General features: G+C 39.6%; 1 gene segment (V, D, J or C); it reads left to right on the forward strand.

Annotated features, from left to right (window-relative positions):
* The first annotated feature begins 17222 nt into the window (after positions 1–17222).
* The window catches only part of LOC122798679, a 76981-nt gene continuing 68108 nt past the window's right edge, over positions 17223–26095 (forward strand). Inside the window, 1 exon segment of the C gene segment in view lies at positions 17223–17446. Coding sequence covers positions 17437–17446 — 10 coding nt within the window.

The following is a 26095-nucleotide window of genomic DNA, read 5'->3' on the forward strand; positions in this document are numbered from 1 at the left end:
GTTGATTTGTCTTTTGAGCATTGCCTAAAAAAGGCACTATGGGGGAGGCAAGAGCCTTGGCCATTATCCGGAAGCCCAGTGGTGACAGGTGCAAGCCATCCCTTGTGAAGCAACGTGGCCTGTCCAGCATGTCATCCCAGGCTGACAGACATTGGATCCCCCTAGAATGACACCAGTGATTAAGCCAATTGTTAAAACTGATCATTTTGTCTTTGTACTGAGGCATCATTCTTGGTGAAGGCAGGATGCTGCTCAGGGTCAGGGTCATACCAGTCTGGGCTACATAATCGGAGAGCTCCTCAATGTCTCTTTTCATGTAGTCCAGGGAGGTACGTCTCAGGTCATTCACACCAGCATGGACAATGACTGCATCATACTTGTACTTGCTTTGGAGTGACCTGAGTGCGTGTGTAATGTGGCGGATCCTTGCTCCCGATAAGCAGCTCACCGTTACCCTCTCCTTATTCAGCCTGGTAAGTGGAACGTCGGTGTGTCTGACTATAGAGTCACCTATTACTAATGTCTCTGGCATAGTGTTTTGCCTTAGGGGCTGTGATTGTGTGACACACCTGTTGCTTGAGGTATGTGTTGTAGGTGTTGCGTTTTGTGGGGGTGTATTTCTGGGTGTCTGCTTTGGAGGCCTCTGTTGTTTTGGTAAGTTTTGTATAAGAGCCTCCGAGTATGTCTTTGTGTTCTTATGTGTTTGGTTTGTAGTAGTGGTGGTTTTATGTGTGACCGGTTTTGCTTCGGGTGTGGGTACCTTCTCCTCCTGTCTGGTCTTGCCAGTCCTGAGTTGAGAGAGTTCAGCCTCCAGTCTGGCTATATAGCTGCATCTCTCACAAGTATATGTGTTAGTAGGAAGGAGGAGAGGGTTGTCTGTGTACATGAGACAATTGTAACATTGTCTTAAGATTCCCAGATTAACCAGCTGAACAAGAGAGGATGCTAGTGGTCTACCACTCGACATACTAGAATATTATAAGGAGTGCTGTGCCTTTAAGGGAAGTGGGTATTCACAGGGGGTAGTGGATGCCTGTAGTGCTTACTTTAGGGTAAGAGTGCTTATTTTATTATGAGTGCTTGCTAAGGATAGAAGTTCCGAAAACAAGTGCTAATATATACAGCTAAATAGACTGAGTAGAGCTTCTAAGGGAAAAATTGAAGAGCAGACTTGGCGGAGCCAGAAATAGTTTAAACCTGTATAACCGCTGCTGCGCTATGCGCCCAACCGCGCAAAAACGCCCTGAGGCAGATTTTTATACAGGGAACTTGAAAAGAGCTAGAAATGGTCCAAAGCAACCAATGATTTACAGCTCAAGTGCTGAGGTCACTTCCCCCAGGGACAGATAGGCTGCTCAAGGCTCCCCACTCCCACTGGTGAGCTCAGAAACTTCCTTCTATCCAAGTAAGGCAATGGCCAACACAGGAACTACACACAGCCCAGAATACAGCAAAGCCTGTATACTGGTCTTAACTAGTCGAGCAAAGGCGGGAAAACAAGGAGTATTTTTTTTTTTGTTTTTTCAGGAAAGCACACAGAAATGCAATTAAGCAAACAGTAAAGTCGATTTACACAGGCTAGCACACTTTAGTGGGCAGCCTCAGCAGTTAAATTAACAAAAAAAACAGTATTAATCGACCAGAGTCGACCAAAATGCTACTTTTAAGTGCAGATACTTCAGAAATCAGCAGATAGACACAAAAACAGTTATATCTAGTTAAATGAAAACCAGAGAGGACAATGCAGATAAAAAAAGCCAAAAAATACTTAAATCTGGAAAGTGGTCACTTCTTTCAGTTCTCTGTTGCCAGGACCCCTCTGCAGGACCACGTGGAGCTCTGCTTGGGTATATAGCCAGAAAAAACGCCCTGAGGCGGATTTTTATACAGGGAACTTGAAAAGAGCTAGAAATGGTCCAAAGCAACCAATGATTTACAGCTCAAGTGCTGAGGTCACTTCCCCCAGGGACAGATAGGCTGCTCAAGGCTCCCCACTCCCACTGGTGAGCTCAGAAACTTCCTTCTATCTAAGTAAGGCAATGGCCAACACAGGAACTACACACAGCCCAGAATACAGCAAAGCCTGTATACTGGTCTTAACTAGTCGAGCAAAGGCGGGAAAACAAGGAGTATTTTTTTTTGTTTTTTCAGGAAAGCACACAGAAATGCAATTAAGCAAATAGTAAAATCGATTTACACAGGCTAGCACACTTTAGTGGGCAGCCTCAGCAGTTAAATTAACAAAAAAACAGTATTAATCGACCAGAGTCGACCAAAATGCTACTTTTAAGTGCAGATACTTCAGAAATCAGCAGATAGATACAAAAACAGTTATATCTAGTTAAATGAAAGCCAGAGAGGACAATGCAGATAAAAAAAGCCAAAAAATACTTAAATCTGGAAAGTGGTCGCTTCTTTCAGTTCTCTGTTGCCAGGACCCCTCTGCAGGACCACGTGGAGCTCTGCTTGGGTATATATGTGCCATAATTCAAGACAGCAATGTCCACTTATAGAATCACTTCTGACTAATGTGCCATGGCCCCTGGCAGCAATGTCCATTTATAGAATCACTTCTGACAATGTGCCATGGCTCCAGGCAGTATTGTCCTTTTATAGATTCACCTCTGACGAATGTGCCATGGCTCCATGCAGCAATGTCCATTTATAGAATCACTTCTGACAATGTGCTAGCTACTGAAAATGCACGATGCTTGAAGCTTAACTATTTGCTTCCTTCTTGCCATTTTGTTAATGACTAATTCTAATTTGGTACATAACTGATTATTTTAGTGAGTAAACAATATTTGCCCAAATAACATTTTTGCAGTAAGTAATACAGACAACAATTTAATTCCAGTGGTAGGAGTCAAAAATATATTATTCTGCACAGGTTCACAATGGCATGACTCTATTTTTCTGTTGTTGTCTCTTTATGTTATTGAATGGATAGGGAGCCATAATTCCATGGTATTTCATAGAATGTACTTGCACAGTTGAGGAATCAGTGATTTGGGCAGTTATAGTTGTGACTACAGAAACATACGTTTGATCTTTTATGCATTTACCAATAATTCTGTTGCTTGTAACAAAGCTTCTGGTTTTGAAAATTCTCCTTTGACTTTTATGTTCCGCTCTGGAAGTTGTATTTGCCAGGCACCCAATGGAATGTTTGTTTGTATAATGAAGATAAGAGCATCACACAAAGTGGACATTTGGTGTATTCATGCACTGAAAATAACACAGAGGTAAATCTGAGGCCGTGAACATGCCCTTGAGGAGGATATAGGAATCGGTACAAGCCTTTTCTTGCCTTTATGCTATACCTACTTATTCAACATACTTGAATCCAGGCCATTACTGTTGGACTTACTTTTGAATGGGTCATAGTGATTAGCATAAAATTCTTTGGCCAAGTCATGGATAACTGCCTCAATGATTTGTCCAGTGGCAAGACTGTTCATGATAAACAGGCCAAATGTGAATAAGGCTGTGCCGATGTAAAAGACAATACAAAATGTACAAAATGTATGTTGTAAACTGCAGATAATGTTTTTGTGAAGGACATCTGTCAGTAGGTAATGTCAGTCTTTATTTATTTATTTATTTATTTATTTACATTTGTTTACAGGGAAGTTCCGACTGGACGCAGGTCCTTTTTCAGCTGAGGCCCGGGGAGAAAAGCTCCACAGAAAGGCACAGTAGATGGTAAACAATAACAATCAATGAATGTATACAGTAGAGGTGATCATGACATGAAGAAATACAGGAGCAAATTAGGTACAATTGAATAGAAGCTCTAATTACAAACATTGAGAAATAAGAAGTAAAACACAAAGCTACAAAGTATCCAAACAGTAACGAGATAACAATAATAATAATAACAATAGTAGTAATAATAGACTAAATGATAACTAAATCCTGGAAGGATTAACAAGCAGCCAGTAATCTTCAGTTCAGTTTTATAGTGAGAGAGGGGATACTCTTATCTATCTGTCTTTCTTAGATGTTTGATACTTGATTTATTATAGAGGCAGCCCTAAAGATAGTGACTTCATTGAAGGTACCACCTTCATGGAGAGGAAAAAAGTACATCTTCTTCCACAGTATAAGGGCTATCCTTTCAGAGATAATTTTATTTAGCAAATTTGCTAATAGAATAAATAAGCAGAAGAACATCTCTTTAAGTGATATTCCATCTGTTCTGCTTGCATCTATAGTTTTATCTTGTCTAGCAGTTCCTGGTTTCTGAGAGGCTGATTCCTGGTTTCAGAGAGGCTGATTCCTGGTTTCGGAGAGGCTGATTCCTATGATTTGGAAGTGCAGATGAATATGATCACTAAGTCAAAGGAGATGGCTTCGCATAATGTGAACATGTGGCACTGCTGATCCAAGCTACTGATGGAATGACTCAGCTATGACAACATCCTGTCCATCTGACACAAACGAAGATCATGATAGTTCTCCCAGATGTAGCAGCAAGTGAGCTGTTTTCCTCATGTCCTTCAAGGACTTAGTCTTATCTTGATCAGGCAGCAAAACGATTCCCTGTAAGGGATCTAACAAGTGCTTTACATGGGCTCCTTAGCTATCTGCATGAATTTTGGGCTGTGAAAGGATTAGATCTACTACAACTGACCTTTGTCCTAAGACCTTCATTTGACTCTTCTTTCTCTAGATCATTTAATGGGAGCGTAAGTCATTGTGTATGTTTAGTAATGTAGTTATAGTAAAATAAGTTAGTGCTTTGTCTTACTGAAGGACTGCATTAGAAAGGACTAATTAATGACTAGATAGATATATAGATGGATAGAGAGATAGACAGCTAGATATTTTATTTATAAGACCCATACAATTATCTACGCCCATACTGTGATCATAGCTGATAACATTTCACAATGAAGGAGAAAGTGAAGCCTTGTAACACGAAATAAGCACTTTGAAGCTCCAGACAAGTGGGATAAGTGAAAAAAAAGTTTTAATAATCACATAAATCCACACCACAAATGAAACACAAAATGCTTAACTGCTTCACAGCGTTTTTTGTTCCCAATTGAACTTCATCTGTTTTACATCTGATGAAATTCCATTGGGGACAAAAAACATAGTGAAGCAGTTAAACATTTTGTGTTTCATTTGTGGTGTGGATTTATGTGATTATTAAAACGTTTTTTCGCTTATCCCACTTGTCTGGAGCTTCAAAGTGCTTATTTCGTGTTATATGGCTGGAGCTTTGCTTTCTTAAGCACTCTCATTTCATTTTTCTGGCAAGTGAATCTTGGCTAACAGGTTTCGTAACACTGACAGGAGACTGATAAAATAAATTGATTATTCATTTATCTGTTTGCAAACTGCTAAGTTGATTGGTCAAAAGCCCCCCTTTCCAGCCATGACCTAACCAAACTGATAAACTGATGACAATTGTATATGGAGTCATTAGACAAGACTATTGACCACTTATGAAATCAAAATCCAGTCAAGGGCACTTTTTCTTCTGCTTTTTTATCTGTCTTAATGGGCATTAAAATTAGTTGTGGGAGGCCAAGCTGAATTCCTGACCATTTAAGTTGGTAATAACATTGATTTCAACACACATATTCATGTTTACCCAAGAAATTATATTTACTAGACTGATGTATGCTTGGGTTGAATGTATATGTTAATCATTCTTAAATATTTTATTTGTTTATTAGAAGGTTACATACAAGATAAATGATGCATTTTGAAGAGATTTTGAACAGAAAGGCACTGATGCTATTACTGGTAAAGATTACTACCGTACCTGTTCAGGTATTGGCAATGTCCTATTTCACTAGGGAATACCCATTTACCAATACCGCAGGAAAAAAATTATGATATTGTAACCAGGTCTCCATTATCATAGCTTTAATTCATCGCATTTATTAAAGATACTACATGCCTTCAAGTGGATGAGCTTGAGTCATGTGTTTAATATCCATAACATGTCTGAGGCCCATACTATGGGCAAGGCCTGTACTATGGTTAAGGCTCATAATGCAGTTTAGGGGCATACCATCATCTATGCCCATACCATGCTAAAGGCCCATACTGTGGTTGAGGACCATACCATGGTCAATATCCTTATCATGGTTGAGGGCTATACCATAATCAAGGCACATACTGTGGTCAATACCCATACAATGGTCTAGGTCCATACTGTGATCAATGCCCATACAATGGTCTAGGTCCATACTGTGATCAATGCCCATACAATGGTCTAGGTCCATGCTGTGATCAATGCCCATACAATGGTCTAGGTCCATACTGTGATCAATGCCCATACAATGGTCTAGGTCCACACTGTGGTCAATACCCATACAATGGTCTAGGACCATACTGTGATCAATGCCCATACAATGGTCTAGGCCCATACTGTGATCAATACCCATATAATGGTCTAGGTCCATACTATAATCAATGACCATACAATGGTCTAGGTCCATACTGTGATCAATGCCCATACAATGGTCTAGGGCCATACTGTGATCAATGCCCATACAATGGTCTAGGTCCATACTGTGATCAATGCCCATACAATGGTCTAGGTCCATACTGTGATCAATGCCCATACAATGTTCTAGGTCCACACTGTGGTCAATACCCATACAATGGTCTAGGACCATACTGTGATCAATGCCCATACAATGGTCTAGGTCCATACTGTGATCAATACCCATATAATGGTCTAGGTCCATACTATAATCAATGACCATACAATGGTCTAGGTCCATACTGTGATCAATGCCCATACAATGGTCTAGGGCCATACTGTGATCAATGCCCATACAATGGTCTAGGTCCATACTGTGATCAATGCCCATACAATGGTCTAGGGCCATACTGTGATCAATGCCCATACAATGGTCTAGGTCCATACTGTGATCAATGCCCATACAATGGTCTAGGTCCATACTGTGATCAATGCCCATACAATGGTCTAGGGCCATACTGTGATCAATCCCCATACAATGGTCTAGGTCCATACTGTGATCAATGCCCATACAATGGTCTAGGTCCATACTGTGATCAATCCCCATACAATGGTCTAGGTCCATACTGTGATCAATGCCCATACAATGGTCTAGATCCATACTGCGACCAATGCCCATACAATGGTCTAGGGCCATACTGTGATCAATGCCCATACAATGGTCTAGGTCCATATTGTGATCAATGCTGATATCATTTCACAGAGAAAGTGAAGTCTTGACTAACAGTGTTATCAACACTGGCAGGAGAATGAGTAGCAGGGTTTGGTACCTATCCCAAAACAGTAACAGTAGCATTATACAACAAGAGAAGCATCAGTAATGTAATCTTAATTAGAATATAATTTTTTTGTTTTACTTTAGGGATATCTAGGCTTAATTTCACTCATGAGCACCCAAGGGAGAGGTACAGAATAAATAGCACTGTTGAGAGAAGTCACAGTGCTCATGTTAACGTTAAGTAGCCATGGGAGGGTCTAGGATGATAAATGATGGAATTAAGTGGGTTACTTTTAGATAAAAGATGCTCAGGTGCATATATCATTTACATACAGGAGCAATGGGGTATAAAACCAAAGATTAAATATTTGTAACACCTTTCTGGCAGATGTTAATAGTTGATGCATTATTGATCCTGATAGTTACCCTTACGTGCATTATCAAATATCCAGCCAAAGGTTTTTGAAGTAGAATAATTAAAATCTTTATAGAAACAAAATTCTAAGCAGTACAGTAGATAATTGGCTGGCAAACAGGTCTATAGGCTTACATGAAGAAGATAAACTCAAAGTTATGAACATACAGATGCAGAAAGAAAAATATGCATCAACTGAATGTGTACTATTACGACTTTAAGCTAAAAATTTACTTTATCCTGTCTACCACTAACCTGAAAATCTGAATAACAATTGCAGAGAATTCACAGTTAAAGCTTTTCAAGCATAAGCTCTGTCTCAGGAATATAGATCCTTGTGAATATTCAGCAACTCAGCAGGCAAGCGCAATATACATATATATATATATATATATATATATATATATATATGTATATATATATTACAGTTTTAGATTAAGAGTTCCAGGGCTTGTATTTCCTCTTAATTTTTGCATGTGAGCTTTCCTTTCATGCAATGCAAATGTATGCACATTTGAGGAGATCTATTTTAGATCCACTAGCCTGACTCTACATATTCTGTATAATTCACATTTTAAATGCTGTAAGATTTACTAGAAGCAACTATCACAGTTTTTATAGGAAAAGTATATTTAAGTCAACTTAACACAACTTTTCTGAATTTCCCATTATCAATGCATGTTTTACTAAAAGACCATTGTAAATTGTACTCAGTCGGTTGCACTTCTTGTAATTGGCCACATGTACACTCCAACTGATGAAGACAGGTAGGAATAGTAAGGAAGTACATTTAGTGAGGTTACGGATACTGTGAAATCATGGTATCCTGTCAATTGCATGGTTGCATAAATTCTTGTATAAATTGAATTGTATAGTCATATTTAATAAGGTTGGTATATGTCTTCATAGGATTAATATGATCTTCAGATAAAAGATATTCGCCCAACTACATATGTCTCTTCTCCTCTCTATTATATCAACATTTTTGAGACCTTTCATCATGTAATATTCCTTTTTCTGTTCTTTACCTCTTACCCATTACTAAATTTATATATATGTAAGAGGATTATGAATACAGTCTTTTATTTTGCATATAATTTGCATATCACCTACCTGTATTTCAGATTTTGTATTTTACCTCTTTTTTCCATGTACATTTTTGATTCATTTATTTGCACACAGAAATTGTATCTTACCTCTTTCTTGTATGTAATTTATTTATATTTTTCATTGCTATGTCTTTGTCAACCACTTGTCTTGGAGCTTATCTCCCTGGGTCTCTGCTGAAAACGGGTCCCTGGCCCATTCAGAATTCAGACACTACCTGGTAAACAAATGTAAATAAATAAATTAATGAATTAATAAAAGAGGTATAATGTGTGAGGGAAGGGAACAACAACAACAACAAAAAAACTATTTTGCATTCTAATGTTTCCAAATAACTATGGTCATACCTGTCAAATGCTCAGATTTTCACAGAATGCCCAGATTTCTGCCTCATATTTTTGGTCTGTTCCTCATACAATTTGTGGTTTTCTGGCAAATCATTGAGGATTGAAGTCACTAAGTAATTGCATATGTGAAGATGGGTGACGATAGATGAAGGCTGCCAGCCTAGCCAGATAGAATTTTGGAGACAATTTTGTCATCTGTAAATATTAATGTAAACCACAGGCTTGTTGTCTTAAATGGTAAAAAATAGTGATACATGTGGAACTGAAAAAAATGTAACAACAGTGCACTCTGCCTGTGTTCTATAAGTAAGTTTATTTTAGACTTGTGTTTTCTCTTAGAAATAGCTAGAAACTAGAAAGATTAGACTAAGTGTTTTTCTGTGATGTCAGAACTGTACTACTGAATTATTTTAAGTATTTCTCTGTGATCACTGAACTCTTGACTAGCACTGTGTAGTAGAAAGTATTGTCTTATACTTTTATTATTTATTATTAAATATTTTAAAACCTTTCAACTGTGACTGTTTTGTGTAGAGATAATTTAAGCTTTTAAGAGTACTTGCATGCCTTTGGTAAAATTGTACAAAGCCACTCTAATAGCTTTAGCCCTGAGCTATACTACCAATTGGATAATAATATTACACAGTAATAACTGGACACACTTTTAAGGGCCTTTGGGTAGCTGATAAATATTAGCTAGGTGTTGGCAGTGATTTCTACTGTATAGTCTGGGAAAAAGGGGCACAGCTGGAGAGCCTGTGCCAGCCTTCCCCAGCAGTGTCTTTGTGGTTGTATAAACGCTTATCTCAAAGAGTGTCTGTATGTGTGTCCACTACCTGGGCAGGGACATGAAGCACTGGTTGGACATAGAGGGTGCTGGAGGTCTTAGCTTGCCCACTAGGCTAAAATCTGGACCCTATAGCTGTGCCAGGGGGGAGTCTTATTGGGGACCTGGAGAGCAAGGGAGCGACCAGTCCCGGACTGACTGTGATCTCTGTGTGCTCTTAAGGGAAATTGCACTTTACTGTGTGCATTTATTATCCTTTCCTCTTATATGAAATGCCCCTCACTGGTGTTAGTGGTGAGGATCAAGGCTCCTTGATTGCTGGGCCAGGACATGGGCATCACATATTAATTGGCAGTGGTGAGATATCCACATAACATATTAATTGGTGGCAAATACTAACTGGCTTGTAGTGGTGTGGGGTAGAGTGAACTCCTGTAGCTTGGGTACAGTGAGCTCTGAAGGTGTTTTGTACTCTAAATCAGCCATGCAGTGAATACTCAGAGCTCAGATAACAATTGTGTTATTTCTTTTGTTAGCTTAGTTAGTCAGGGTGAGCAGACAGCATGTCAGCAGAGGAGTATGGAAAGCTGACAAGGATCCAGCTGGTGGAGATGTGCCAGGCTAGGAGACGGATGCATGGAGACCTGGCTAAGGCAGACCTGATTGCAGCCTTGGTTACAGCTGCATCAGAAACAGCAACCAGGAGGACAATCAGACTGGCAGTGGAGATATAATACCCTCAGAGAATGGACAGCTCAACCTTTCTGCAAAGAACTTAAAAATCCATCTGGAGCTAAAGAGACTTGAGTTGGAGGCCAGGCATTTGGAGACAGAAGCAGCTGAGAGACTGAGGAGTCTACAGGCTGAGGAGAATGAGAAATTGCTATGCCTGTAAGCTGAGGAAAAGGAGAGGCAGAGACAGCATGAGAAGGAGATGATGACTTTTTGCCAGAGTCATGGAGGTAATGGGGAAGGGAGTAACTGAACCCCAGAAGCACAACAGGTCAGTAAATTTCTTCCGCAGTTTAAAGAGGGGGATAATTTTAATAGCTTCATTCATATGTTTCAGAGGGTATGCAAACAGTATGGTGATGACCAAAGGCTCTGGGTATGGTTCCTGACCCCCTTATTCCATGATAAAGCTATAACTGTTTTGTCAAAAATGTCTGACATTGCATGTTTTGATTATACTGCTGTTAAAAATAACTTGTTAGAATTGTTTAAGCAAACACCTGAAATGTATAGGAAAAAGTTTTGTGAGCATAAATGCAAGGCAGATGAAAGTGTGTGTGAATATGTTGCTGAACTGGGCACTTATTTCCATAGGTGGGTGAGTGGATGTCAGGTCACCACTTTTGAAGGGCTGGTAGACCTTTTTATGAGGGAACATGCCATTAGCACTTTGCCTGAGGACATGAGGATCTGGTTAGCTGATAGACAATGTGCTACTTCAGATGAGTTGGGGAAGAAGGTAGACCTATACCTGGCAAGCAGGGCAGCCCTGCACAAGAAAGGAACCCCCAGTACTGCTCATGGGTGTAAAGAAACCCATGATGGGCAGCACAGACTGCCCCAACAGAATCTGCCAGTAGCAGGGGAAGCCACTAGTCCAGGTACACGTCCAGGAGCTAGGGTTAAATGTTTTGAATGCAACCAGTGGGGCCATGTGGCATACAGGTATCCACAGAGTCAAGGTGGGGAACAAAAGGTGAGGAAGCCAGTAAGTGGGAAAGACAAAATGTCAATAGTAGGTTGTCTTAAGACAACAGGGGTACCGAACTACCATTCTGCAGATGTCATGATGGGGAAGGATTTGGATGAGGCAGTACCATGTGCTTATGCAATTACACGCAGTGAGGCTAGGAGACAAGCACGTGGGTCTAGTAGCCTAGGGGAGACCCAGACAGACTGTATACTTGCAGCCAATACTGGTGAGGTTGTTACTTCAGGGAGGGAGCTACTCTGTAGCAGTAAGACTGAATGTGAGCCACAGCTGCTTGTGGATACTGATGATCCCTTGGACAGAGTGACTGCAAAGGTAGAGGTGAGTAGTAGTACCCAGGCTGACAGTGAGGCACCACTGTCAGAGGATGCCAGACTTCCTGTGGAAGGGAAGCTGGGAAGGGTTACAAGGAGACAGCTGAGACAGACTCAGCTCTCAGACTCTACATTGCAAGGCCTGAGGCAGGTAGCTAGGGAGGCACCTGATTCTCAAGGAAAGGAGGAATCTGTATACTGGGACAAAGGGTTACTGTACAGAGAGTGGACCCCTGAGAGAGGGCTAAAGGATGAGAGAGTACAGCAGTTAGTAGCGCCTAGAGCCTACTGTTTGGTGCTTCTAGCCATAGCCCATGATATTCCCTTTGCAGGTCATATGGGCATAAAACGTACAAAGAGGCATATTATGCAGAACTTCTATTGGTCTAGAATTTCCAGAGATGTAACAGGGTACTGCAGGACCTGTAAGCAGTGCCAAAAAGTAGGCAAGGCAGGAGACAAGGTGAGAGCTCCTTTGATGCCTTTGCCTGTGATTGAGGAGCCATTTCAGAGGGTAGCTATGGATATTGTGGGTCCTCTGAGTACCCCAAGCTCCACAGGGAAAAATGATATCCTAGTGGTAGTGGATTTTGCTACACGATACCCTGAGGTGGTAGCTTTGTCTTCCACTGAGGCAGAGAAGGTGGTAAATGCTTTGTAAGAGATTTTCAGCAGGGTAGGTTTCCCAAAAGAAATACTGACTGACAGAGGTGACAATTTCATATCAGACCTGCTGGTCTGTCTGTGGAAGTCCTGTGGGGTGAAGCACATGAAGACCACCCCTACCATCCCCAGACTAATGGTCTTGTTGAGAGGTTAAATTCTACAATCAAGTCCACGCTACGGGGATTTGCAGATCAGTTTAAGAGGGAGTGGGACAAATATTTGCCCCATCTGTTGTCTGCTTACAGAAAGGTTTCCCAGGAATCCACAGGTTTTTCACCCTTTGAGTTGCTGTATGGGCATATGGTGAGGGGACCTATAGATTTAATTTGAGATGAGTGGGAAGGTGATTGTGAGTCTCACAAGGAGTCTGTTGTGGCATACATTCTAAACCTCAGGACAAGGCTCAGGGAACTCATGGACTTGGCCCAGGAGAAACTGGCAGAAGCCCAACAACAGAAAAAGGAGTGGTATGACAGGAATGCTTGAGCTAGAGAGTATGCTGTGGGCAGCAGGTAATGGTTCTTATTCCTGTCAGATACAACAAGCTGCAAGCAGCTTGGGAGGGACCCTACAAGGTGGTAAAAAAGTTAAGTGATGCTAACTACATGGTGGAACTGCTAGGCAGATGGCAGGGGCACAAACTGTTCCATGTTAACATGATGAAACCCTACCATGATAGGGAGACCCTTGTGCTGAGCATTTGCAGTGGATTGTAGGAGGAGTCTGAGGGAGATCTGGAGACTGATCTCCTCAGTGATGCTCGGCTGACACCTCAGTGGAAGGGGTAGCAATGTCCCAGCAGCTATCTCCTACCAAGGTTTGATAAATCTGAGCAGTGTTGCAGGGATTTGGGGACATGTTCACTGGTAAACCAGGGTACACCCACCTGAGGCAGCACCAGGTGGATACAGGACCCCAAAGGCCTATTAGGCAGGCCCCTTATAGAGTGCCTGAGAGAGTCAAACAGACTCTGAAGGAGGAGGTACAGGAGATATTGGAACTAGGGGTGATTCAAGAGTCCAACAGTCCCTGGACCTCCACAGTGGTGCTGGTGCCAAAGAAGGATGGCAGCACCAGGTTCTGTGTGAATTACAGGAAACTAAATGGTCACACAGAGTCTGATGCTTACCCCATGCCTAGGACAGATGAGGCCCTAGAGCAGCTAGGTGGGGCTAAGTATCTTACAACCATCGATCTTACCAAAGGTTACTGGCAGGTGCCCTTGACTCCCAGTGCTAGAGAGAAGTCAACCTTTGTGACTCCTTTTGCCTTGTATGAGTTCAGAAAGATGCCCTTTGGGATGAGGAATGCCCCAGCAACTTTCCAGAGGCTGGTAGATCATATCCTAGCAGGAACAGGAGGGTTTGTCCTGCCATCTATAGCCATTCCTGGCCAGAGCACCTTCAGCATGTCAGGGAGTTGCTGGGCAGACTACAGAGGGCAGAGTTGACTATTAAGCCGAGAAAATGTCAGGTGGGTATGGCAGAGGTCTCCTACCTAGGACATAGAGTGAGGAGTGGAAAGATAAGGACAGAACTTGCCAAAGTGGAAGCTATTCAGGCATGGCCTGCACCTGTTACTAAAAAGCAGGTAAGGGCATTTTTAGGGACAGCAGGGTACTACAGAAAGTTATTCCTCAGGTATAGTACCATAGATGGTCCCCTCACATAGCTGCTCCCCTCACAGACCTGACAAAAGAACAGAGCCAGCCAGCAAAAAGCCAAGTTGCTAAGATGGAGCCTAGGGTTGCAAGCATATGATATGTCCATGCAGCACCGCAGTGGGATTAGCAATGCCAATGCAGATGGGCTCTCAAGACAGGGAATGGGGTAAGGTATACTCATATAGACCTAACCCTCTCAAGCAGCGTTTCTCAAAGTTCATTTGAAAAACTACCTTGAGTTCTCTGGGGGGGGGGGGGTGAAGATTGGGTGAAGATAGATGAAGGCTGCCAGCCTAACCAGATAGAATTTTGGATATAATTTTGTCATCTGTAAATATTAATGTAAACCACAGGCTTGTTGTCTTAAATGGTAAAAAATATTGTTACACGTGGAACTGAAAAAAATGTAACAACAATGCACTCTGCTGTAAGGAAGCTAAGTCAAGCACTGTATGACTGTCTTTGATCTTTAATGTCGGCTCTGGCTGGTCTGGATGAAGGAATTCTTGCTATTGTTTTAAGGCGAGAGTAATGGCCAGAATTTTCATGCATAAATGTCCTTAATGGCTTTGCTTCCTGACCTGGTGTGAGCTTACTAAAGAATGTAGCCTGTTAGCCTGGGAACCCAGGGAAGTGTGAAGAATGATGTAATGTGAACCAGGAATGGGATTTTAAAAACACAGAGAATCAGAGGGCATTAAGCATTTTTGTCTTGACCATCCAACTCATCAGCAGTCTGCCTGTGTTCTATAAGTAAGTTTAGTTTAGACTTGTGTTTTCTCTTAGAAATAGCTAAAAACGGGAAAGATTATACAAAGTGTTTTTCTGTAATGTCAGAACTGCACTGAATTATTTTAAGTATTTCTTTGTGATCTCTGAACTCTTGACTAGCACTGTGTAGTAAAAAGTATTGTCTTGTGCTTTTATTATTTATTTTTAATATTTTAAAACCTTTCAGCTGTGGCTGTTTTGTGTAGAGATAATTTAAGCTCTTAAGAGTACTTGCATGCCTTTGGTAAAATTGTACAAAGCCACTCTAATAGCTTTAGCCCTGAGCTATACTACCAATTGGATAATAATATTGCACAGTAATAATTGGACACCCTTTTAAGGGCCTTTGTGTGGCTAATAAATATTAGCTGGGTGGTGGCAGTGATTTCTACCGTATAGTCTGGGGAAAAGGGGCACAGCTGGAGAGCCTGTGCCAACCTTCCCCAGGAGTGTCTGTGTGGTTGTATAAACTCTTATCTCAAAGAGTGTGTGTATTTGTGTCAGCTACCTGGGCAGGGACATGAAGCACTGGTAGGACAGAGAGGATGCTGGAGGTTTTAGCTTGCCCACTAGGCTGAGATCTGGACCCTATAGCTGTGCCAGTGGGGAGTCTTATTGGGGACCTGGAGAGCAAGGGAGCAACCAGCCCCGGACTGACTGTGATCTTTGTGTGCTCTTGTGTGTATTTGTTATCCATTCCACTTATATGAGATGCCCCTCACTGGTGTTAGTGGTGAGGATTGAGGCTCCTTGATTGCTGGGCCAGAGCATGGGCATCACAGCATATATTTAAATTTCAGACTTCATATCCATCAGGAAATGAATGCTAATACAACACTTATTAGTCTGTCAACATTTTAAGTTTTTAAGAGCAATATTTAAAATGTGCCTTTGTTCTCTGATTAGTTTTGGCTTTGTACAGATTTCTTGTTCTTAGAGGGTGAGAGGTATGACTATGGTTACACCAAATAGATATGATGGTTACAACAGCACAAGTGAATTAAAAAAGCGTTGGTGTACAGGAAGGGGAAATGCATGAAGCTTGTGCTACCCTTGAAAATACTCTCAGGGTCACCACATTGAAGTTTGCCTTCAGGAAAAGTCCATCAGGAACACACTGCAGGAAGTTCAAGCCTGCAGACACCCATTCCTTGCTAGCTCTCTGAGCTTGTGGGTTCAAGGCCTCTGTTTTAAGTCTTTCTTTTACTCCAGTTTGAATGGATGTGCTACATGGGATAAATATGTCTTGGCCGTGTATGAGATAAATGCATTACATAGAAAGATATAACTCATCCATACATTAGAGATGATTTACCTGAGAAAGAAAAGCCTTAGTACATATATGATGTCATCCATGCATGAGCCAGATCACTTCTGTGGGAGAGACACTGTGTGTCAGCCATGTATGTGGGAGAGATGTGTCAACCATGTACAGAATAAATGAGTTTACATAAGACAGACTTGGCTTGGCCAGGTGTGTTATAGGTGCTTCACTTGTGGCAGACATATATCTCAGTCATTATTAAATGTTACATTGGACTGACATACCTTATTCATATATGGGCTCGATGCCTCAGTTATGTCTGGGATAGATGTAGCCACCGAGCTTGGGATAAATGAGCACTTTGTGACAGACATACCATAACTGTATTACAAAATGGAGTTCTCTTCCATGCATGACATTGATATGCTTTAGCACTGCACATGGTGTCTGTACTTTGTAATAGGAGATTTATGGATTCCGGTGTCTGTATTGTACAATGCCTGGGATGTGCTCTTTCAGTTGCAGTGTGTTTTGTGCATATGCTGTTTATGTACAACTCTGCAGAAAGTGAAGACTGGCTTCCTACACATTTGACAAGTGGGAACCAGGAACCACGGTAACCACACAAGCTAAGAACAGTACTATAGTGTTGTTTATATAACACAGTAGCCACTTTCCATATACTAATCCAGAGGTTTTACCGGTATATAAGGAAAAACTCCCCCAGTATACCAGGAATGCAACAGTGCTTGGTTGTTAGAAACCTAACACAGCTAACATTTAAGGAATGGTGGAGGAGGAAGTGCAGAAAGCAGTGCAGTGAGAGAGACAGACAGAAAGATAGAGAGAGAGAGTGTGTGCGTGTGTGTGTGCGTGCGTGCGTGCGTGCGTGTGTGTGTGTCCCATCGTGGGAAAGAAGAGCTTGCAGAATGCAGCTTTGCATTTTTATTAGTCCATGGATCGTCCCCCTTTATTCGCTCTTGCTATGCCCAAAAGTGCGGTGTGTGGTGCTGTGCAGTCTTGTAATATGACAAGATCTACGTGGTCCTGAAACAGGATGTTCACAATTTATGGTGCTGGTGAAAACAAGGTAGACGCACTTCAAAACACATTGACCAAAAGTGGCTAAACCGGAAGCAGCATTAATTACTGCATGGGAGGGGGTAAATATTTGGCATTAACTTTAAACCTGTCGTTATGTGGTTTAATAAGAATAATAAGAATCTCGTAACAAGGACAAAATTAGTGCGATTTGTATTTTTCAGTTGTAATTGCAGGAAAAAATATGAATCGCTTATAGAATGAAGCTTGAATGGCTTGAAATGTCACTAGAAATTATGGGGATGACCAAAATAAATAAATACATTCTTTCCTCTAAACTGGCCGTAGGTTTGAGTGTATAGGTCTGGTAACCACTGGTCAGTGGGAACAGGGGCCGCCCTACATGAGAGTCGCCGTTGAAATGACACCCCAACCCCATGTACAGAAATGGGTAAAATGCCTGGGTGAAGGGCAGTGAGTGTGGGTAAGCGCCTATGTGTGCGTGTGCGGTGGGGGTCTGTGTGTGTCCTTTGGTGCATGAGGGCTGCAGCAGGGACGTCTGCTTCTTGCACAAGTTATTGACTCGCCGTACCACCGCCTGCTAACACTGTGCTAACTTGGATTACTGGGGACAAGGAACCAGTGTCATCGTTACACAAGGTAAGCATTTATCATTTACACCACCTGCATATATTGTTTAATTGCTGTCTGATGATGGGGGCGCAGCGGGTCATTGTGGTCACAGCGGGTTATTGAACGCCAGATGCCGGACTCTGGTACACCGTGCCCAGCTATTTTGATTACTGGGGATCAGGAACGATGGTTACTATCACATCAGGTAATGTTTCATTGTTTATAAATTATATGTTTTATGTTTTAAATTCTGATTTTATGAGTAGAGTTTTTAGTTACGAAACCTGCAAAAGAAACGCATTTTACAAAGGCAGGTGGCAGTTTTATTTGTAACGGTGGACATTGCGATCCTCTCAGGATGCTACATGAAGTGCAAAAAGTTGAAATCTGTCAGCTAAAACAAACCATGGAGCTCTGCAGGTCAGACAATACTTTCCACTTATCAAGCAGCGTTAGAAACAGGCAGACCCCTCTAATTCCACAGTTACACAAATAGTAGTAGGTGTCACAACCATATCCGAAAACATGAAAACAAAGAGGGCTATCGGATGTCAGAAACACACATTAAGGCACCTAAGTGGTCCCTTCTGCACATTCCTTACTACCCATCACACGGGAGAACCATCACAGAAATAGTTTTTGTCCAAATCGCTGAATGTTGAGGCAAATGGAATTTCTGGCTTCTGGAGCTGGGGACCCTGGTCCCCCAACCCGAGGTAATAGTAATACCCACATACTTTACTCCTGCCTGTATGTTGGGTAACTGTAAGCAGACCAGTGAGCCCATCTAAATGGGATATTCTCTAAAGGTTTGTTCTCACAGCCTGGCATGGCCATCGTTTTGACTGCTGAGAACATGAGACTATGGTCACTGTAAAAACAGCTTAGCTATTTAAAACAAGAGGCATTTCATTTATTTCCAAATATTATTTCAAATGTTAATGCTTCAATGACGACAGAACGGCACCTGTTGGGTACCCAATAAGTTACCTACTGTTTTTGAAAGGCAGTTTGTATTCGGGTTTCCAACGCATTCCTTTACTAGGGGACTGGTCTCAATAACTTCAGGTGATTAAGTTTTAGCTTCCTGCTACACTAAGATTTAATGTATTGTATGTTTCTAGGTATGTGGGTATGAACATGTCGAGAGCATTTCGCATTATCATGAATCGGGGGTGCCTTTCTTAATGGCATAGTCCAAAAAAAATATTTTGTGGGATAGATTGCTGCCATGAAGAAAAAAGTTTTTATATTCTAATTTCTATTGCATCTAGCCAGGTAAATTATAAAGGCGACTGTTTGGTCATTTCTTACAAAATTAAGTAAGTACATAAGATATTTAAATTATCGACATGTCGCCCCCTGAAACTTTTAAGCTGTCTCCTTTTAAATATATAATGTTTTTGGTTGCTTTTGGGTAGCTTTAAATACATATATATATATATACTTGCTTCTGATTTACTGTTTTTTAATAATTACACTGCTGTTCCTAAACTCCTGATACTGTAACTAGAACTCTGGATTATGGAACTCAGGTTCCCTTTCTCTTCATATGAAAGGAGAAGGAGGCTTACTGTAAAATGTCAGGACCCCAGGAATGGAATAAGGCAAAAATAACCTGTACCTAGACAGTGCTTGCAAATGGTCACTTAGGATCAGTGTACTACCCTAGTAAAGTAAAATTATCCTCAAACCCCAATTTGGAAAAAATTCAAAAGTGTGCACCTCTGTGTGTGTATGTGTTTGTGGGAGTAAATATTTAATTTAGAATAATATCAGTTTGTCAGCAACTGCACTTTTATGAGGAGTAACAAAAGGCTTCAGAAGTGATTATACGGTTCTAGTGGATCATTTGTTATAACAATATGATTGCATGTATGTATTTCGTTCATATGGAATAAAAGTGCAGTTGTTTGTATGAATGTAATTATTAATGGGCAACTATTATTATATAAATATTTATAGTTATTAAAATTTGACATGTTGATTGTTTGCCTGTGTATAGTTAAGATGTTACTATAAGCGTACATATGCCTGTACAAAAAGTGTGATTATTTGTGTATAGTCACAGACATATAACAGTGAGATTTTTTTAAGTATGTTACTATTAATGTACAGTAATGTGATTGTGTGTGTGTGTGTGTGTGTGTGTGTGTGTGTGTGTGTGTGTGTGTGTGTGTGTGTGTCAGATTAGCATGTGATGTTGCCTGTATATGTACGCATACAATTTTTCACATGTAACTTTGGCTGTTTGCATGTGTAACATTGTATATGCATTATTATGTGATTATATGCATGATTCTAGTTATAAATGCATGGCAGTGCAATAGTCTGCATCTGTCTAATTATTAATTTGTATTCATAAGATTGATGGGATTCTAAGCACCAGTAACACAATGTCTTTACATGGTTTAGATTTTTATATAGTTCATTTGCTGTTAAAAAAGTAAAATCTGTCCACCACAATATAATAAAAAGAAAAATATCCAGATCAAGTAACTTTTAAGGAAAGATTTTGGTCAGTAGCTTCACAAATAACACATATTTATGCTGCTTCAATGAAAATGTTGTATAAGCTGTTTATTAAACTGTACACCTTTCATTTTATATGTTTCTTCAGATGCAGAATTCAAAATTCAAAATTAAGTTTTATTTCATTTCATTCTAATATTGTAAAAACTGATAGCACCAGCAGTGGTGAATAAACAGGTGTAAATCTTATTAAAACTTTGAAATATCTGGTCGCTTGTGTAGTTGGAAGCATGTATGACGAGACGGTCATTCATCTTGAAACAGAGGAATGGGAATGAGCTTTGAAATAAATAATAATGATTTGTATCGTATAGGATAAACAAGTAATCATACATCTAGTGTTATGATCTTGGCAATGTTGTGTTTTGTTTTTCTAACATATATCACTATATACAAGGAACACATGCACAATGCATGTGTGTTGAAAATGTGGGGATATGATGTTAGATAAATGAAATATCTTGTACCCTTAAGTTTAGAGAATATGTTTTGTGATTTTTGACAACGCCGCAGATCAGGCTGTAACCCTCCCGTAAACACACACTACATTATATTTAATTTATAAAACTGCACCCCCCCCCACTCCACATGGCCATTTTATTCTTTCTTGTGCTTTGCTATTTCTCATTAATTTCTAAAGGCAAACTGTAATTGTAGACTTTTTGTATAATTGTCTTTTTCTGTGAAATGGCTGTTGTGCGCTAGCTTTGCTGTGCGGTTCTAAAGTTAAGGTGAATTTTCTTTGGTTTTATTTAAAAGTTTTGTTGTATAGTAAGGATTATTATTTTGTAGGTTTGTAGTCACATACTTTGCATATTTACTGCAAATTAGTGAATATTTTGTGTTTTAGTCAGTTTGCTGGTTGAACCATTTTCTTTAGCTGATTACTGCTCCTGTTTTGTTTTTCATTTCGTTTTTTCATTTATTTATTTTGTGTATAAATTTTAATTATGTATCATATAACTCTATTCAAGGTATTTTGTGTTTGTTATGTAATTTCTACGTTTATTTCTGTGGTTTGCAGTGTGTGTATGTGTGTCTGTGTGTGTGTGTGTGTGTGTGTGTGTGTGTGTGTGTGTGTGTGTGTGTGTGTCTGTGTGTGTGTGTGTGTGTGTGTGTGTGTGTGTGTGTGTGTGTGTGTGTGTGTGTGTGTGTGTGTGTGTGTGTGTGTGTGTGTGTGTGTGTGTGTGTGTGTGTGTGTGTGTGTGTGTGTGTGCATATATATATATATATATATATATATATATATATATATATATACATATATTCAGGCTTCACCAGAGCTCAGACATCTTGTTTAAGAGTAAAACAAAAGTAATGCATGAGGTAGCATTATGTTAAAATCCAGATTCCTAACTTTAGACCAAAGCTTGTTTCTTTGATTTATACTTTACTCTCACATTAGGAAGGCAGTTGCTATCCTACCTATGCCATTAAAACATTCTCATTACTCTGCCCATATCATCTGCTGTTTGGATTTTTTGGTGGGGCATGTAACACTTTTAATTAAATAACTTAAAAGTCAAAACTAATGCATGATATACTCCAAATCTGGTAAAAAAGCATCCTGCTTTGCAGAATCTTAAATCTCGTATATATGTATATATATATATATATATATATATATATATATATATATATATATATGTTTGTAAGTCTTAAAAGGTGCACAAATATGTTATTTTCTTTCTAACACATGATGCGAATAACGAGAAAATGAGATACGAGAGTAGAAGTATGAAATCTACGCAGCATCTACTTGTCTGTCTTTAAAACTAGTGGGTATAAGGTACATAAAGTATCTTAGTATTAGTGAGTAAAAAGAAGCATTATTTTTTCACGTTCATTAATAAATGTGCAAAAAATATTAAATCAAAAGGTAATTGATCAGCACATAGAAAACATAACAATTATGTACACATTAGGTGGGAGTTTTTATACCTATACATTGTCGCCATCTCTAAGTAAACAGTAAATAAGAAAGCATATTTTCATACATTTTAAATATATAAACATTAATAACATCAAAGCAAAAGTAGATATCAAGGCAGTACAGTGGAAAATGTTTAACTGTTATTTCGTGACTAAATGAGATATAATTTATTTGCAAACTGATTTTTTTTTTATTTTAGTAATTTCATTTTACATAATAAAAAAGCAGTGAAGAAACCTGTATGCTTTTATGTGTTCTTTTTCACACATTGTTTTCAATGTTAAAAAAACAAAGAAAGAAAGGAAAATCTGTGAAGTTAGTGGTTCTAACTGGATCGTCAGGTAACATATATTGGGAATACCACATCTAGTAAAGTTATTAGGCTTGTAAAGTCTATGCTAAACCAATATATTTTCATATCTGTATACTGTACCACACATGACTGATTGCTTTATGTAACTATATCTATATCTCTGACTAGAGCTACATTTATGTCTATATCTTTATAACTATATCTGTATTGGCAACAATCCCTTTTTCACAATTAGTACATGGGGTCAGGGGTATCTTATCAATAATGGCAATTACATAATGCTAATGCTGACATCACTGGGGGGCTAGCCCTGCTATATCTTCATCTATATCTATATTGGTTCATCGGTAAGTACTAGACTAGCTGCCCTTTTGGGTCATTTTACTCTAGCCAATTTCCCTTGGTCAGAATCAAACCCTGTACCGCTTACTTGTGAGGTCAGCACATTGACAATTATGCCAACCCCAACTTAAGATTATGTCATTCCAGATGAGACTCAAACCCAAAGTACCTGGCTTAAGAGGCCAGTGCCTTATCCATTAGGCATCCGGGGCCTACGTCTTTGTCTATATTTATATCTACAACTATACCTATATCTATATTGCTGTCATATATATGATTAGATATGGATTTGCCAACCTAAACAAGTGTCATTCCTCACATGATCAACCAGAGCATATTGCGTATACTGTCATGTGACTTACACATCCATCAAAACAGGAACAACCACAAAAGCACATCTAATAAGCTTGCTTTCATGATCATGACACCAACTGAACAAAGCATCCCAAAAGCAACTCATATGTAAAGCTGAGATAAACTAAACTGAAAGGCTGACAATACATTACATCCATAAGTCAGAGCACACCAACAGACTCAATTCATCCAGGTAATATTCCATATAACATATAAAATGGAATAAAAATCTTCTCTATATTTAATTATTTATGTAATCGCACCCTTCAAAAAAATGTACAGGCACTTTTAATTAAAAAAAAATGTGCATGTATGTGGGGCTTTACCCACACACCCCACATCATGGGGTCTTCACCCTGTACCCCATTAGAAGTAGCAAATCCTAAGAGTCTGTGTTCTACATCTTCTGCTGTCAGGTGCTACAAAGCTTCCTCAGATCTTAATGTTCTGCAGGAAAGGACGTAAATAAATAAATAAATAAATAGAAGGCTCATTCTCCAATCAGATGCACCTTTCCTTCTCTTCTAAGGAGGAGCATCAGGCCCCTAATGCTCTCACATTCTACATGAGAGCAAATACAAAAAAAAAAGGCCAATCCGATCTCCACTCCTTCCCTTCTAAGGCCTAAAACTCAAACAGATCAGCTGATTATGACCCCTGACCCCTTCTGTTTTCAGGTTAGATTAGAGAAAGGACAAAGTAAATAAATTTACTGTTGTGAGTCTGTACTGCTGTATGTGGAGTGTGTATGAGTGTATTGTATTGTGGTAGTGTCACAAAATGATGTTCCTATGGTAAGATGTACGGTTAGGGTTAGGTGCAGTGTTAGGGTAGGTTTGGCATGCATTAGTAAGGTGAACCTCCCTGTCTAGCCTTACTAATGTGACTTGACATTAACCCTACCCCTGACATAAACCTTACCCCTGCCACTAACCCCAGTTCTACACCTTACATTAGAAAAAACTACTTTATAGTACTGCCACTATTCAGACAAAAGATTTCTGAATTTGATGGTAGAGTTCTTATTAATAGACCACAAAAGAAAAATGCTCATTTTCCTTTTATGATTATTTTATTTTTTGTTTGATTTTGTGGATTTGTTCAACATGTTGATTTTCAAAATGTGAGCATCTATTACCTGTGGTTTGATGTTTGTGCAGTTCAATAAATCAACTTATACTGTGTGTGTGTGTGTGTGTGTGGCGCGTGTGTGGCACGCGCGCGTGTGTGTGTGTGTGTGTGTGTGTGTGTGTGTGTGTGTGTGTGTGTGTGTATGTGTGTGTGTGTGTGTGTGTGTGATACACACACACACACGTATATATATATATATATATATATATATATATATATGTAAATCCATAGCTATAAATATAAATATATCTATATACACATATATGTAGCAGTGTCAGTGAGACAATGGGTAACACTCACATGTTTGCTGCAGAAGGCTGTGGGTGTTCTATTCCCACACCAGGTAGAGCAATTGCTGTCACTGCAATGCAGCATAAGGGGAGATTGGGTGATGCATTACAGGGTGTTTTCATCCTTCAGATAAAATGTTAAATAAAAATCCCATCTGCCTGAGCTGGTGGTAGCTTAGAGGGCTATAAAAAATCCCATGGAAGCTGTCAAAACAGTACAGGAAGTTCCCTGATGCCCTGGTCAAATTTACCCTAGTAGTATAAATACCACCTTGAGTCTCCCCTGAAAAGAGACTATTATATATACATATATTAAAGGACTCCTGGTAGGAAGGAATTTCTCATTCCTGGTATACTTTTCTTATGAAAGTTCTTTTAATCTTAGGTTGTATACTGTTACGTGTAGCATAGGCAGTGTCACCCAACATGTGGAGAAATGCATAAGGGCACTGTGAGCATGAAACAGTGAAGCTAAAGTGATGGATTTACAACAGAGGGTGCTAGTTAAGGTATAAACTCTCTATAGCAAAGACAGTAACTAGTAGGGTTCCTCCAGTCTGATGTGAGGCCCCCTCAATAAGGCTGTTCCTGATGGGTTTATCTGTGTTGGGTATTATACTCGGGGAAATCATCTGCTTACAAACAACACCAAAACTGAGTCTGTTATTGCAGGGACAGACATAGGGTGGTTAAAATATTGATCAGAAATTCTAGGTAAATTGTACAGGGAGGGTGTTATAGGTGACAGATGGGGCTGAATCAAAAAGTTTGGGATTATGCATATTATTAAGTGAAATCAGTGGACGAAGTTCATATCATTTGATGGCTTTAAGAATGATAAACCATAAAAATAGATATCTGTTAATTATAAATGCTCACAGGCTATGCAATGAGGTACATTGTGAAAGAGCAGTGGCAAAGGTTTACATGATGTCAGATGTTTAAATTAGAAGAATGTGAGTTTTATTATAGGTTTGGGAGTCCTATGAATTTATGTTGGTAGAAAGTAGTTCAGCAAATGTAAATGAAGCTTAATCTTTTCATACATAAATGCACGCATGCCTGCAGAAATAAAATAAAAAAAATAGCTTTTGAGTTTGTGAGGGCTTGAGCCCCTATACCCTCAGAGTTAGTTATACTGAGTCCAATTCTGAGTATAACTATGGAAAAAGATGGTATCAGTTTGGGCAATAAATCCATCCATCCATCATCCATAACACCTTTGTCCCATTTTTGCACATGT

The sequence above is a fragment of the Protopterus annectens genome, chromosome 3.part1 (assembly GCF_019279795.1).
Source record: "Protopterus annectens isolate FY-2018-M chromosome 3.part1, PAN1.0, whole genome shotgun sequence".
NCBI classification, from domain to species: domain Eukaryota; kingdom Metazoa; phylum Chordata; order Ceratodontiformes; family Protopteridae; genus Protopterus; species Protopterus annectens.